Source organism: Phalacrocorax carbo, chromosome 7 (genome assembly GCF_963921805.1).
Source record: "Phalacrocorax carbo chromosome 7, bPhaCar2.1, whole genome shotgun sequence".
Classification (NCBI taxonomy): Eukaryota; Metazoa; Chordata; class Aves; order Suliformes; family Phalacrocoracidae; genus Phalacrocorax; species Phalacrocorax carbo.
Genome location: NC_087519.1, coordinates 28,104,411 through 28,118,793, shown reverse-complemented (window position 1 = coordinate 28,118,793; position 14,383 = coordinate 28,104,411). Strand labels below are relative to the sequence as shown.

At 42.7% G+C, this 14,383-nt stretch overlaps 1 protein-coding gene across 3 annotated transcripts; it reads right to left on the bottom strand.

Annotated features, from left to right (window-relative positions):
* Window positions 1-1,881: 1,881 nt before the first annotated feature.
* Window positions 1,882-14,334, bottom strand: LOC104045450 (coagulation factor IX). 3 transcript variants are annotated; one of them, XM_064457240.1, is made up of 9 exons: window positions 12,497-14,334; window positions 11,702-11,821; window positions 9,731-9,891; window positions 8,815-8,839; window positions 8,570-8,683; window positions 7,234-7,368; window positions 5,829-6,514; window positions 3,672-3,789; window positions 1,882-2,705 (listed from the first exon to the last, which is right to left on the bottom strand). In XM_064457240.1, the coding sequence occupies exons 2-9, from the start codon at window positions 11,790-11,792 to the stop codon at window positions 2,128-2,130; spliced, it is 1,908 nt and encodes a 635-aa protein (XP_064313310.1). In that variant the 5' UTR covers window positions 11,793-11,821; window positions 12,497-14,334; the 3' UTR covers window positions 1,882-2,127. The 3 variants fall into 3 exon arrangements, with proteins under 3 accessions (XP_064313310.1, XP_064313311.1, XP_064313312.1); XM_064457241.1 differs by having other exon boundaries at window positions 12,414-12,501; XM_064457242.1 differs by lacking the exon at window positions 12,497-14,334 and adding an exon at window positions 12,054-12,310.
* Between the last annotated feature and the right edge of the window lie 49 nt (window positions 14,335-14,383).

Below are 14,383 nucleotides of genomic sequence, written 5' to 3'. Positions count from 1 at the left end.
AAGTCATCTTCTTTCCAGAGGAGTACAGCCTGTTTGCTCTAATGTGTATTCAGTAATCCTGCAAATTTTTTTGAGGTCGGGATCATGGTGTTGGCTGACTTAGAGGTGCTTAGTGCCTCTGGCATCGATGATGGAGAGAAGATAGGTATGTGGATGGTCACATTTTAAATGTGGCCTCTGAGACTGAAGGGGACTAATGACAAAGCTTTATGCTGGAACGCAAACTTGAGGCAAAAGCGGAAGGCGGTTGCCTGTGTTGGATGGACCCTACGAAAGGGATTCTGCACCTAAGACTACCTCGCCTACTGTTGCTGGGTACACTTATGCCACAGTAACCAACCTCAGGTGTGTATTTTTAGCATGCTGCGTGTTTCACTGGTTTGTTTTGTGGGGTTATTTTTGTTTTGGTTTTTTTCTAGTTTTAATTAAGAATTTATGGATTGTGACTGCCTTACTGACCTCTTGGCAGGTGCAACTATGTGGCGGAAAAAAAAAAAAAAGTGACCAGTGTAGCTAGTCATACCCAAGTTCTGTTCATCCCTGAAGTTCTATGGGTTAGAATGGCTTTCTTTTTTCTTTTCCCCAAAAAGTTTTTTGTAGTTCTGGTATGGCAGTCATGGGGGAGTGTGGGCTATTTTTAAAGCCTAAGAGATGTTTCCTTAAAGTATTGACTCTGGTCTTGTGCAGTCCTAACACAGTTTTTTGCCATCAAAATAAATCATAGTGGCTCGGCATCACATGTTCTCTGAGGCAAACAGAAAGGTTCTGTTTCTTATTAAAAGGTAATAATGGACTTTTCTAAGACTGCCAACAAAGCTGAGGAAGAGAAGCACTCAGCAGTATGACTGATAGTTTTGGGGTTGGGTGGTTTTTTTTTTAATAAATAGTGAATTGTAAGGAAGGTCATAAAATTGAAGTGTCTTGTGACATAGGTCACAAAGACCACCTAGTGCAGCAGAGAAAGGCGATTTGATGAAGATGGCAATGTAGGTACTCAAAGGGGGATAATTGGTTGGGGGATATTCTAGCCCACAGGTATTTTTATTTCACTTGCATTTTTGGCAAAGAGCACTTTTAGGTGTGTGAAGCTTTGTACGATGTGTGGGGAAATCAGCCTCTTAGGAGGGATGGCTGGGCGCACACAATCTTCCTTTTGTTTTAGGATGATAGAAAAGTCATTTCTTGCTGTGGTGGTGTGTTGGCTTTTTTCCCCATCAAGTGTGTTCACAAGTATTTCATGGCTGAATTACTGGTTTTCATAAAACTGGGAGAGATAAATTGTGTACATGAGGGGGTGTGGGTGGGTGTCTTCAGAATAAAGAAAAAGGGTTTTCTTTCTTAAAAAAAAAGTGAAAAATGGAAGGTTCTGTGCTACTTGGTGCAGCTCTGTGTTTTGTAGCTCTACTTTTGTAGTACTCAGCCCGGGGCGGGGGGTGGTGTGGGAGCGTGATGACCATGCTTTCCCTCACTGGCTGCTGAGGTGGAGCTGCACTGTAAGTAGGGCAGTTCCTCATGCTCCCCCCAGCCCCCCAGTAATTATTCTTTCAAAATGCTACCATACCATCCTTTTGTTTCTTCAGCTGCAGCCAATTTATAATATGCTTTCTATACAGACATTGTTTTTGTTTCAGGAAACGTTTTTAGCCTAGTAAACTGAATTTGTACTTGAGGTAACAGTTGTACTTGGTGACAAAATGTCATGGATCCCTAACTGCTGTGTTCAGCACAGTGTTTCATAACTAGAGGACAGACAAGGCTATCAAAAATGCACTTCCTTTCCTACGCAACTAATTCACACAGAGGAGCATTTGCCTATTTTTGTGATATGCATGTAGGCTTGAGACAGGGAAAACTCAAAAAAATCCCCCAAAACCAGACAACACCTTTCTGATAGGAATTTACATTAACAAACGTTGTAGTTTTCGCCTTTTGTTATATGCAGGGTAGTTATTATACACAAGTGTTTTACTCAGTAATACGTGAATGAACAATTTAACCTTTTTGGTAGACACTCACAATGTCTTTGAAGATCATCTTGATTTTACACCATTAAGGACAGGAGCTGGATAGTGTCTTAGACTGAAACACTCCATAATAATAGAATTGTCCCTGTTTTTAAAGATGATATTAAGAAAAGTTAATGGCAAAGGTTTCTGAATCTGCTACGCTTTCAACAATCTCTTTTATCCATGGGATGTAATTGGATACTTTTGTATATACGCCATATTTTCCTCTTTCAGCACAGCCCTCGCCCCAGCTTACAATCCCCAAGAGAAACCAAGTGTTGTGGTACGACACAGTGAAGGGGCCACCGCTGTCCCCTTTGCAGGCGTCTGCAGCTTCAGTGCCATAACCGGCGCAGAACATGTTGTCAGTAACAAGTCTGTCTGTCGACCGCTGGCAGGTCTCCATGTTAACAATGGGCAGCCGGACCTTCATGAGGAAGCGCAGAGTCGACCCTCTGTTGTGAGTGGCTCCCCATCCGCTTACCATCCCTATTCTTCCCTCTTCGGAGAGCAGGGTAGCAAGGCTGGGGCTTGGAAGGCAGATGGGACTTACATACTCATTAAAAATAACATCACTGCTCAAGTACAACAAGGCGATGTCACTGTTGTAGTGATTGGAATCATAATGTGGATGTGTCCAGCTCCGTTCCACGTCAATCTTCTGTTCTTTGAATTCTCTTTGATACTTGTCAAAGTCTCCTGTAGTTGTGACAAGTTTGAATCTTAAGCAAAACGTAACCAGCCTGTACGGTGTCATCATGGAGGAACAGGAAGGACAGACTAAACCAAATCATGCTCCTAACAGTGACCTCTTAGGCTGCAGCTGTGATCCTCCAAATCAAACTTATCTGTTTGCTCTTTAAGGGCAAAACAAAGGTGTTGCCTGGAAAACTAGATACTTACAGAGAGTACGGCTACTGCGGGGGGTGGGGGGGTGTGTGAAGGTATTTTACTATAAATCCAGTCCAAGCTTTTGGGTAAGCGCTGTATTTTGAACAGTTTGTCTAAGCTACTCTGGGACTTGGTATTTTTCCCTTCAGGAACATGACCTAAGCCGTAAGATGCAGCCATCGGTAAGGCTGGAGAATTGTTGCCTGCCACTTATCCAGTCCTGCATTCTGTTTGTGTCTCTTCTGGAGGTTTCAAGCGCAAGATTATGTTTATCGCAGCATTCTTGCTGCAAGGGGCTCCAATTCCTGCTGTTGTAACCGGTGCTGCAGTACATTACAAGGGCGAGGGCCTTTCTGCTCTGAAGCCATTACAGGCAATGAGAAGCAGGCTGCACAGCAGGAAACTAATCGTAAGGCTGATGAAAAAACAAAACTGACTTCAGAGCAGGCCATCACCTACAGGAATCCTTCTTCCTTCTGAGGTGTACCCTGGGCTGTGCTCAGTCTCCATGCCCAGGGAGTTTGCCAAAATGTCTGACAGAAAAAACGAACTGTGCCTTACACTCCCAGCTTTGCTCCATGAAAACAAAAGGGAGCAGCTGCAGCCCCTTTGCACTTAACTGTTGCCAAGCAAGTGAAGCATTCTGTGAGTCTGAGCCAGGATGGATGTGTCTGTTGATCTCAACTGTGCCTTACTGTGTTCATGTACAATGGAAAGCATGTTTTTAGATGAGGGCTTACCCCTGTGTTTATACAATACACGAGTGGTACTGACCTACAGTAACATGGTGTGGGCGGATGAGATCGAGGCAGTGAGCAGCAGTGACCACCCAGCGGCTGCTGATTAAACTCCCTCCACAGAAGCCAGTATCTTTATTATTCCGGATCAAAACCTGTATGAAAGATGAGGAAGAATGTGTCACTAGGGCTGTGCTAGGTATGTATGCACATGGTCAGTCTGTGGTCAGTGACAGGCTATCTTGAAAAATAACACTTCTGGCAACAGTGACTACAGTGCACCAAGCAAGATGACGATAAAATGGTAATAAAATAAAATGCATGTCTGTGACACTGGAGCAGAATGCTATCATCACCTGAGCTTGACAAAATCAAACAGCGTTAGAGCCATGGTGACTGGCATTGTTCTAAGGAAACATGTATGGTTGTGATTTTTTTCAAATGGCTTCACCTTTTTTACAATGTACAATTAAAATTTACAATAACATACAAGGTGTAAAAAAAAAAAAGTGGTGTTTGTGTACATGAACAAGGAAGAGGAGAGTTCTTCACTTTCCTAGTTATCAAGTGAAAAAGCAAGTAAGAGTGGAGATTCAGCAACTTCAGTGTTTTTTTCCTTTTATTGGTAATAAAATGTGGAATGATCTACAGAGTAGAAAATGGGGAAGTAAAACCATGCTGCTCCATGGTAGGTGTTTGTCTTGTCTAATCGGAATTACACGCTCCATTAATGCCTCAGCATCGCTTCAGTTAAACTCCTCCCTAAACCTGTTATTTCATGGGTTAAACTGAAAGAAAAGCTTAAATTTGGTACTGGGCAGTTTCAGTGAAGTTAACAGTTAAAGAGTGGAAAAAAAGTGCAACACAGTCTGCCTTCCTACCTTAGTCTGGTTCCTGGAGTACTGACATGTTTTACACAATTCTATGTACTATTGATGTGTTTAATTCTGTTCGGTTGTGCTAGAGCAAAGCACTGAAAAGTAGCAAAAAATTACCTGAAAATTCTATCTTAGGTCTTCATAACCTCACGCATGGAAAGGGTTTGCAAAACCCTTTTAAAAAGATATATTTTTTAAAATAAATTACAATGTAAAAATGTAAGATTGAATTACAAATTGCCTGATGTAACAACAAAAAAATCTGAAACTCCCTTGATGGTAACACTTATTTCAAGAAGAAACTGTATAGGTTAGGCAGCATTTGGGCTATGTTCCCTTTTCACATCCCAAAATCACATCTTGCTTGATCCAAAGGAAAGCAACTGCTTTTCCCCATCGACGTGTGTAAGAGGGCAGAAACCCATACAATTTACTAGTAGTGACATTTCAAGCTTGTAAAAGTGCCCAGCGATGGCATCATCTATGCCAGTTCAGCCTACTATTTTTCCACCTGTAAAATACCTCCTGATGTGTGGAATGTGAAAATCCTTTTGTGTGACAGCACTAAAACAGACTGACAGTAAGCCGAGGTGGGTTTTGGTTTTGGTTTTTTTTTTTAAGATCAGTCTGCTAGCTTTCTGTGCATAAGCCTATAAACAATACTAGTACACTGGTGAAACACAGACAGTATTTGTTATTAATTTCCACTTACATATAAGGACAGACACACCAAAAAAAAAAAAGCCCAAACCCAAGATTGGAAAAAAGAATAATCCAAAACAAGACAGTGGAAATAAAAGAAACACTTCAGGGCGATGCCTGTATTTGCCACATGCCACTTGCCTTCACATTTGAGCCTCTCAGTTTTAGCTGCCTTACCATAACAAGTACGAAAAGCTCAGCACGCTAAAGAATCATCTCACCTGCTCATAGAAATGCCTTTTGTGAAAAATATTACCAGCCATTCCAAAAGGTGTCAGAAGCGCAGCTTTCCATCAAGAGCATTTAGAAACAAACACCCGAGTAACAGCAGACCACCTAAGCGATGCAGTTAGGAGAGAAAGCGGTAAGCTGAGATCACAGAAGTGCATGCCTCTAGGATGGAGAAATGAATGATAAATAAGGGAACTAAGATATGTATCATCAAAACTGCCTGCAGACGTTTGAGAAATACACATGGCTGAATTGCTCCCAACCTGAAAAAAAAAAACCCACCTTTACAATGGCCTGATGAACTCTGTTCCAGCTGCAGCCAGCGCTAATAAAGCAAGCATTCCGGTCTGGTATTTATGGCCAGACTGGAAGAAAAGCATTACCTGCCAGGGGCAATGTCCACGATGACACAAAGTTCCTCCCGCTATCCTGGCGTCATTGTGCTCTGAAGTAGAGCTGATGTTTATCCGGCCGAACTGAGGCACAGCCGAAACATTTCCCCAGTCACTGCTCTGATGAAGCCCATCACGCACGGATTGCACGGCCCCCGTCTTGTTCTGGCCAGCGCCCTCCCCTGTTTGGCTTTGCCCAGCAGTGTTTTCCACCCTTTCCTTCTGCCGGCCAGCAGGCACTGTGGTCTCATTCCACAACACAGGACCCTGGGTCAGCTCACTCTGCGGAGCTAGGTCTCTCCCAGGTCTGCTGGTCCCCACCACTGCCTCCTGGTGCTCGGGGATGGCCACCTCCTGCCCAGCAGCACCATCCCCTACCGGCTTCTGGGTGACAGAGTCCACCAGTGTCTTGTTCCAGCTGGAAGCCTCTCCTGCCACCTTGGTTTGTCCAGCGTCACCCTCCATGCGCAGACTCTCCCCAAAGGCATCCTTTAAGGTCTCATTTTCCCCAACAGCACTTTGTTCCAGCTCTGTTTGCCTAATTGTGCCCTCTGTGCTTTCATTCCACTTGGCCACGTCATACCCCTGCTCACACAGTCCCCTCCGGAGCCTTTTCTGCCCCAGCCATGCTGCCTCCAGAGCCTGCCTGGCTTTAATCAAGCCACATGGAAATGGTGCTGGAGGGAGGAAAGACATACATAAAAGACTGAGGTTAGGGTGTGTGGTGTCCTGTCAAACGCCAACACAAAAGCATCACTTTCCCTGTCTGAGAATGGGATTCAACCCCCCCTGTAAGAGCCCAGGAACAATTGACATCTTGTTGTCAAAGTCCACTTTTGCCACCCACCCCCACCGCCACCTGACCAAGGTGTGTAGAACTAGTTACTGCAAAACACAGCACAGGGCTGTGCCTTTTCTGAACCACAGGCATCTGCCACTGCTGGCTACTCCAGAAGCACCCTGCTGAGGGCCCTCTTCAGGACAGAATCCAAACCCTGTGCTCCCCTTGTGATAGGATGCCTTAACACCAAGTTTTAAAGACGATTGCCATGTCCTCTTGCCTCCTAACACTGTGGTTTAGCTTCATAACCCAGAGAAGTTGGTCTAAGTCTGTGCCGTTGTTAGAAGGAACAGGCCCACCCCAGGCTGCACCACTGCTCCTTGACTCAGTACGTTCTCATGGGGGCACTGGATTAGAGGAGACACGTAACTGAGAAGAGCCCTCAAATTTGAAATAAACGTACAAAACATAATTATTAATAAGACAGATCTTTTCCATACACTAACTGCAAGCTGCAGTGGCTACAGTGTATGTAGCTCTTCTGCAACTGGTGAAAAGACAGTGCCTGCAAATCTGCTCTTTACCTGAAGTAACTCCAAGCTGACCATTCTTTACCTGCTTGCACGCATCTCTTCCCATCCTCGTGCAGGGTGTAACCCTTTGCGCAGGAACACACCACGTGAAAGGCGCTGCTGCTGTCCCTGCAGTACTGCCAGCACCCACCATTCTTATACCAGCATTCAAACTTTTCTACGATGGAAACATACAGGCATTCACTTGGTTATTCCTATGCATGAGCCCCTGAGCAGCGCACAGCTTCTTGCAATATTATATGAAAGAAAGTAGGAAAAAAATCTGCTAAAATCTTGCAGGGCAACAGAAGGAACTACCTCTTACAGTTCCAGAAAACCACTCTGATTTGTACCAAACCAAACACATTGCCTTACATCTATTGTTGTTCACCTGTTTCTACTATTTTCTCATTTGCCAGCTTTGTCTTGAGGCCACAGCTGGGCTCTAGCCTGTTCTGCCTGTAGAGCACAGGCAAGAAAATGCCTGGAAGAGCAAACACTTCTAAATGCATCCTTTTTTGATCCCTCTGCACATCTTATCTTTTACATTATGACAGTACTAGGCATTTTGGTGGGGGCCAAGTCTGTGAGAAATTGACTGAGATTTTATACATTGTTACATTAAAAAAAAAAGTTAATTGCTTCACTTTAAAAAGAAAAGGCCTACAAAAGCACTTGGGAGAAAAAAATTACTTATGATTTGTAGTTTACACATCAGTTTGGCTTTTGCTGTAATTTCATGCTTCAGTCATTTGCAAATTGGATACAGCATTTCAGAGGACCAAAAATCTGATAAGAGATAGACAGCTTTTCTACTTCATTTTTCACCGTTCATATATCACAGCATAAATAATTTTTTTTTTTTGGTTTACCCTAAGCTTTGGTTAATTTGTTTGATGCATTTACTCAAAACAATTAAAAAGAAAGTAGGGCCTCAGCATGAATAACCTCCAGTGCAGGTGTCTATGGCAGGGGTTACTAAACCTGTTACCTTGTGATAAAGGGAGGTAATGCCCTATCCTTTCTTGGGTGAAGAGGGGAGATGGCCACATGCCTTCCTCAGGGCTCGCACAGATGAGTGCAAGAGCCCAGAGCTGCAGCTGCTGTATGACAGGAGGTGGTGCCACCCTGTTCTGCACAGCAGAGCCGCTGTTACCACCTGATTCGCTTCCTAGGGTGGCCGTGCCCCAGCATGTCATATAAGAGAACACTGTTCTGATGTATGACTCAAACAACCAACCAGTTCTGTATCAGACAGATAGTCACCACTGACAACCTCAGTGAGAAACCCACGGAAAGGTTCAGCTCAGGTACCCAAGGAATAAATTCCAGCCTTAATCCTTCCTTCACAATGTCAATGTGTCTGTTCTTGTACTCACCTTTTTCACAGTTGTCTCCTCCAAATTTTGGGGGGCAGATGCAAAAGTAATTGTAGTATCTTATTTTGCAGACTCCACCATTGTTACAGGGATTTGTACTACATGGGTTTAAACCTAAGAAGAAGAAACAAGGCATAGCGTAATTCCAGGAATTAAGAGAAGCCTGGCTTTAAACTGCTACATAATTCTTTGTACCCAGAAGGGATACAAAGAAATAGATTTTTAAATGTTCCTTTTTTACTTACCTTTGTAATTGAACCAAAACTCCATCTGCAAGAAGAAAATAAAAATTAAGAAAACAGTCAGTAAGTGGTCATATTGGTTACTGATTATATAATTTAGAAAGTTGGGGTTTTTTTAGAGTGCATGTAAATTAACATTTTGATTAGAACCATAAAATATGAAATCAGAGCAGATCTCCCGATCATCACCATGCAGCTCGCTTTTGCTTGCCTCATGGACCAACCACAGTGTGCATAAACTGGGTTGTACTGGAATGAAAATTAATCTGAAAGCTTAGATGCGTAAACGCTCCAGCTAGTGCAAGGCCTGTGGCACCAGCCTGGGAGTTCCGAGTGACACCCGCCCCTTCCCACAAAGCGTGTCAGTGCAAGGTCCTCAACACCAACTGCTTCACTCTGAAGAGCCGGGTCTACTGCACTGCACTGCCTGCTAAGGAAGGCATCACCTACACAGCTCGGGCTAGATACAAGAGAATTTAGGCACCTCTATTTCAAATTGCAGTTCCAAGTCCTGCTTCAGCAGAAGGTCCCTGCCAGAACGCCTGTAGCCTGTTCCCCGGTGGATGCTATTGGGCCCTGGGAACAAGGCGCTCCTTCTCTCTATTTGGAAGGGTCTGATCAAGCAAGTGGCCTCTGAAAACGTCAGAATCACATTGCTCGATTGAGGCTTTCACAGAAATGGATTCTGGATCCTTTTAGGGAATAGTATTTAATGTTTACATTACACAACAGTACAGTGCAAACTGAGCGCTCCCTTAGAAAATGAGATCTCACAGGTGCCCCGAGTGACCCATCCTGACTACCGGGCAGCAGAATCTATAGGCACCCACCTGTCAGAGCCATGCCAGGTGGCTTGGGAAGGATTACTTACAGCTCACTTTTAACTGTTCTCTACTGTTCATAACATTAAGTTTCTCACCGTTTTCTCCTGTGAATGAAAGATCTCCTTAGCCTCCTCAAATGAACACGTCTCCTCATTGCATTCTCTCTCCAAGTTCCCTGGACGAATCTCTTCTAGAAAGTAGTTGGCACGTTTATGGACTTTCAGCACCTCATGCGCTTTGTCTTTTCTCATAAACACTAGAAAACAAAAATTGAACAGTTAATACTGGAAGACAAAAAACTGGCATCATTACAGTCACAGTCATGCATGCTTTCAGTTGAGTAGACAATTATAAAGAAGGGGAGAGGAAATCTATGTAAACAGCCCAAAGGAAAATAAAATCAGTCTGTGTTCCAACAAAACACACTAGTAGTTTAAGCCTTCTTTTAGTGGATCAAAAGACCCACTACTGAGACTTGCAGATTAGTGCAGAAACAATTTTTTTGTTCCGCAATACTCTTGAGTATTGCAGCTGCTTCTTTGGAGGCTGGTTGTATTCTTCTGCCTGGCTTCTTCACAACATTAGTTGCCTGGCTGTGTGTGCATGTGGAAGGAAAGCTGAAAGGAGACGTTTGGTTTGTACCTGGGTGTCAGCTTTGTTAGATATTCAGTAACAGAGACCCAGTGCTTTCCAGGTAGCTATTCTGGCCCTAATACAGCACCGATGCCGTTCCTTCATTAAAGTGTCAGTTTTGTACTTCCACCGAGTTCTTCGCAACTTCACTTCACTGAGCCATCTGCCCTCCTACCACAATGTCTTAAGAGCTACTACTGCCAATAAATTAAGGGAGGAGTGGCCAGGAGAGGGAATATGGCAATAAGGTCCTCCCCACATACCCCCTGATTATCCATAGCAAGTCTTTGCTATGGCACCCCTAGCTGAGGCACAGTGCTCCCAGGATTTTCCAGTCAGGATGCTCTAAAGGAAAATGAGGGCTCACTCAGCCCTTGTGATGCACTGACACCACGTGCCATCTCAAGCACCTCCGGACACTTACATTCCATGACTGAATCGAGCCCTGAGTCACTATTTAGAGCAGATAAAGGTTTTTACTGTTTTGTTACATCTCCAGAAGTGTGGCCCTACATCCACCTGATTGTGAAACAGCGCTGCTAAGAAGTGTTTTAAGAAGCAAGCTCACTTTGTAGTCCTGACAAAGCCTACTAAAATTCATACAGCATTTCATTTAACAGTACTCTGTTTTCCTAACCATGGTTCAGTATCCTAGACAAGTCAAAACCGTCTGACAAAGAACCCGGTTTTGGAGATGGACCATAAAGACACACATTTCTTTGCAGCTGCAGGACTGGTATCTATAGCAATGACTGAAATTCTAGAATAATATTGAATTGCTTCATTTCTAGGCAATTAGAAGCAGCCAACAAAACGTCAGCTGACAAAAGCTTTAGCTATCTGGTAATGGAAAAAATGTCTTCCACTTACACCAGTGAAATTGCCCTTCACCACCCCTTGAGTTCTGGGGACTTCTTTGAAAGATTTAGTTATTGTAAAGACCATCACATAGAAGATATGCCTGTTGTAAAGCCTTCTGGTGTGCAGATACCAGTTCTACTCCTCCTCTTCCTCCTCTGCAAGGACCATCATAATAATTTGTGAGATCCTGTGCATTCTCATGCCTGCTCTAAAGCTCTCTGAAGCCATTTCCAAACCTTGTGTAGTTGTAGTAAAAGCAACACAAGAACACGTGTTGAAGGTGTCTGATTTTACCTTCCCAAATTTGAAAACATTGCCATGCAGAAATAATTCAGATTCTGGGTTCAACATCATAAGGAGAATACTTTTCAACAGGATAGTGTTCTAAGTAGGAAGTTAAGAAAGGCTGATTTCTCTTTGAAATATGTATTATTTGTTTTCCTCTTGAGCATTTCAAGTAAGTGCTTCTTCAACCCATTAGGGGCTTTGTGTTCAGTAAAGGAATGTAGTTTCAGTTCAAATGCCCAGATTGTCATAGTAAGACAATTAAGTAAAAAATCAGAAGTACCTACCTGAATATGAAAACGGATAGCTGCTGCTGATGGAGCACATCAGTAGGAGAAACATCACAAGTGAGGAACCGCTCTCCATTTTAGTGAGCATTCAGAATACTCCAACTTTCTGCTGATTTCCTTCAGAGGGAAAAGAAGAATAAAACTGGTATATTGTCACAAAAAACCCAGGGGTGAATTAGCCTGCAAAAAAGATCAAGAAATAGAAGCAGGAAGACAAAAGAAGGGAGAAAGAAAGCAAATTCTATCCAGTTCATTTTGATCTGATTGCCATTGTTTCTCCAAGACACACCAATGATGCACACTACCATCGGAGTCCCAACAGTTCGCGAGGCAACTTGCAGAGACTGACCTAGCCCAGGATGTGGTGCAGGGTCTGATCCAAAGCCCTCAGAAGTAATAAGAAAGCTATGGTGAACATGGGAGGCATGGATCAGGCCCAGACTGAGCAGAAGCCAGTTCTGCTACAGCCTTTTTAAACCACAAAGGATCCCAGGCCGAGGTCCGAGCTGCATGCTTCAGCCAGCAGTTTGCAATGACAGCAGCTGCTGTGTAATAACTGATGGTCCTGCCAAGGAAGACCGTGTGCACAAACCCCACCATGAGGAAACCATCCACTACATACCTGGCAATAAAAGTTACAAAACAGAAGTTTGTTTCTTCTTATTACCATCCCAGGCTAAATAATTTACCAGGATTTGACAGCACATACCTCTTTGCTACCCGTATAATTTTTCCAAAAACACAGGATCCAGAATGCACTCACTTTACACAGACCCATGCAATTATACTCACTTTTTTCTTTTCTTTATTTTTTTAGGGGAAGACAGGAGAGAGATTTGGATGGACACCAGGAACAGCCACGAGGTCAAAAGGTTGATCATTAACCAGTCACAAATATTGACAGAGGACAGACAATCTTCTGGATTCTATGAAACACATTTGAAATCCAAAATCAGAAGAAAAGTGCGTGTTTCCACAAACATACGCATGCGCATTTAAAAAAAAATAAAATAGTAGTCCTTAAAAACATCCTCCGGCAATAAAAGCCACTTCTTTGCAGCAAATTTCTTCAGGAAAATCTGGGACTTTTAAGAGGAGATTTCTGACATTCCATCTTTCAGTAGGTAAGACCAACTGATCTGGAAAATACACAAGCTGCTCTGTAAACATACGTAGAAATATGCAGAGCTGTGAGTGTGTAGGAGGATTTATAGCAGTCACCTGCAGGAAGGCAAATATTGCCCTGTTAATAGTCACAGCTATTCACTGACATTATGATTTCTGCCTTTAATTAGACCCATGTTTTACTGGCTTTGAACACAATAATGTTCTTCCTTGTAATTCAATGCGTCAGCCTTCTCAGAAGCATGTATTCTGGTGCAGGCCCTGGCTGGAAGGCTGCTGTTCAATGCATTATTCTTTAACATTTGTTAATCCTTACATCTAGTCTCAAATAAAAAGGAGGAGGAAAAAAAAAAAAAGAGAAAAAGCAAGACAGAGACAGCAACACAGAGGGCTGGCTGACTGTACTCTTCAGTTTTGGCTCACCTCCAACTTGAGGCCCTTAGCCTGACTGTTACTTCTTTAATGCATGAATCAACTTCAGCACTTGCTTAATAAGCATGTAAGCAGCCTGTAAGTCAACAAGATTAAGTCCACAAGTCTAAGAGGTATTAAACCTCTTTGCTGACACCATATTAAATTTCTTACAAATCCTAATATAATTTTGTTGTACTTCAGGTTTTTTTGTTTAACAATCTCACCACAAGAGCAGTTCTTCACTGATCCAAAAATGGGTCCAAATCCTGGTTGAGATTTTGGAAACATCTATCACTACAGCAGAGTTAGTTTCACTTCTTTTTCTACAGGATTAATTATATTTAGCAGGTTTAAGTACTAAGATTAAAAAATAAGTATAAATTTTAATATTAAACTACATTTCTACTATTGCTACTTCCTATTAGCTTATTGGTGCTACCTATCTTTATTTCACTTACTGATGTACACACAGACGTACAGATACAGATGCAAACACACACATTTATCAGTAAGTATTAGCGATGTTACTATAGCCTGCAGCACTGATTGCATTTACTAGAATAGGAATGAACTCAAGTGTTTGCTTAGCTTGCTAATTACAAGAGATTTATGGACCTCAGGATAAACAGAGCATGCTAAAGCTTGGAATTAGATAATTTTTTTAAAATAATACCAGAATTCCCATTGTCTTTTAAGGAAGTCTGAGTAGGGTAAAACCAGGCATCAACTGTGCAAAGAACAGAAAATACGGAGAAGTTCCAGTGACCTGCTGAACCAACTTAATCTGTGGGCACTGGAGCAAGATGTGAATGAGTGAAGGCAGTGATGACGTTATTAAAATTTCATTGTATTGGAAAAAAATTATACAAATACAGAGCACACCAACACAGTTACTGTGGTTTAATATGCTAGAGTAAAGCTTAAATGGCAGAACTGCATCACTATGGTGATTGTTAGAACACTTTCTCTGTCCCCTCCTGCCCCCTACCCCAACCAATTCAGTCATGTTATACTTCAAAGATGGAGTAATCTGGCCATGGACTGTCTTATTTGCTACAATGCTGTACAGCATCTCTACGTAACAGGGTATTATTTCTTGCCTGTAAGGCCTAAGTAGGACCATGGTACAAATAAACAACA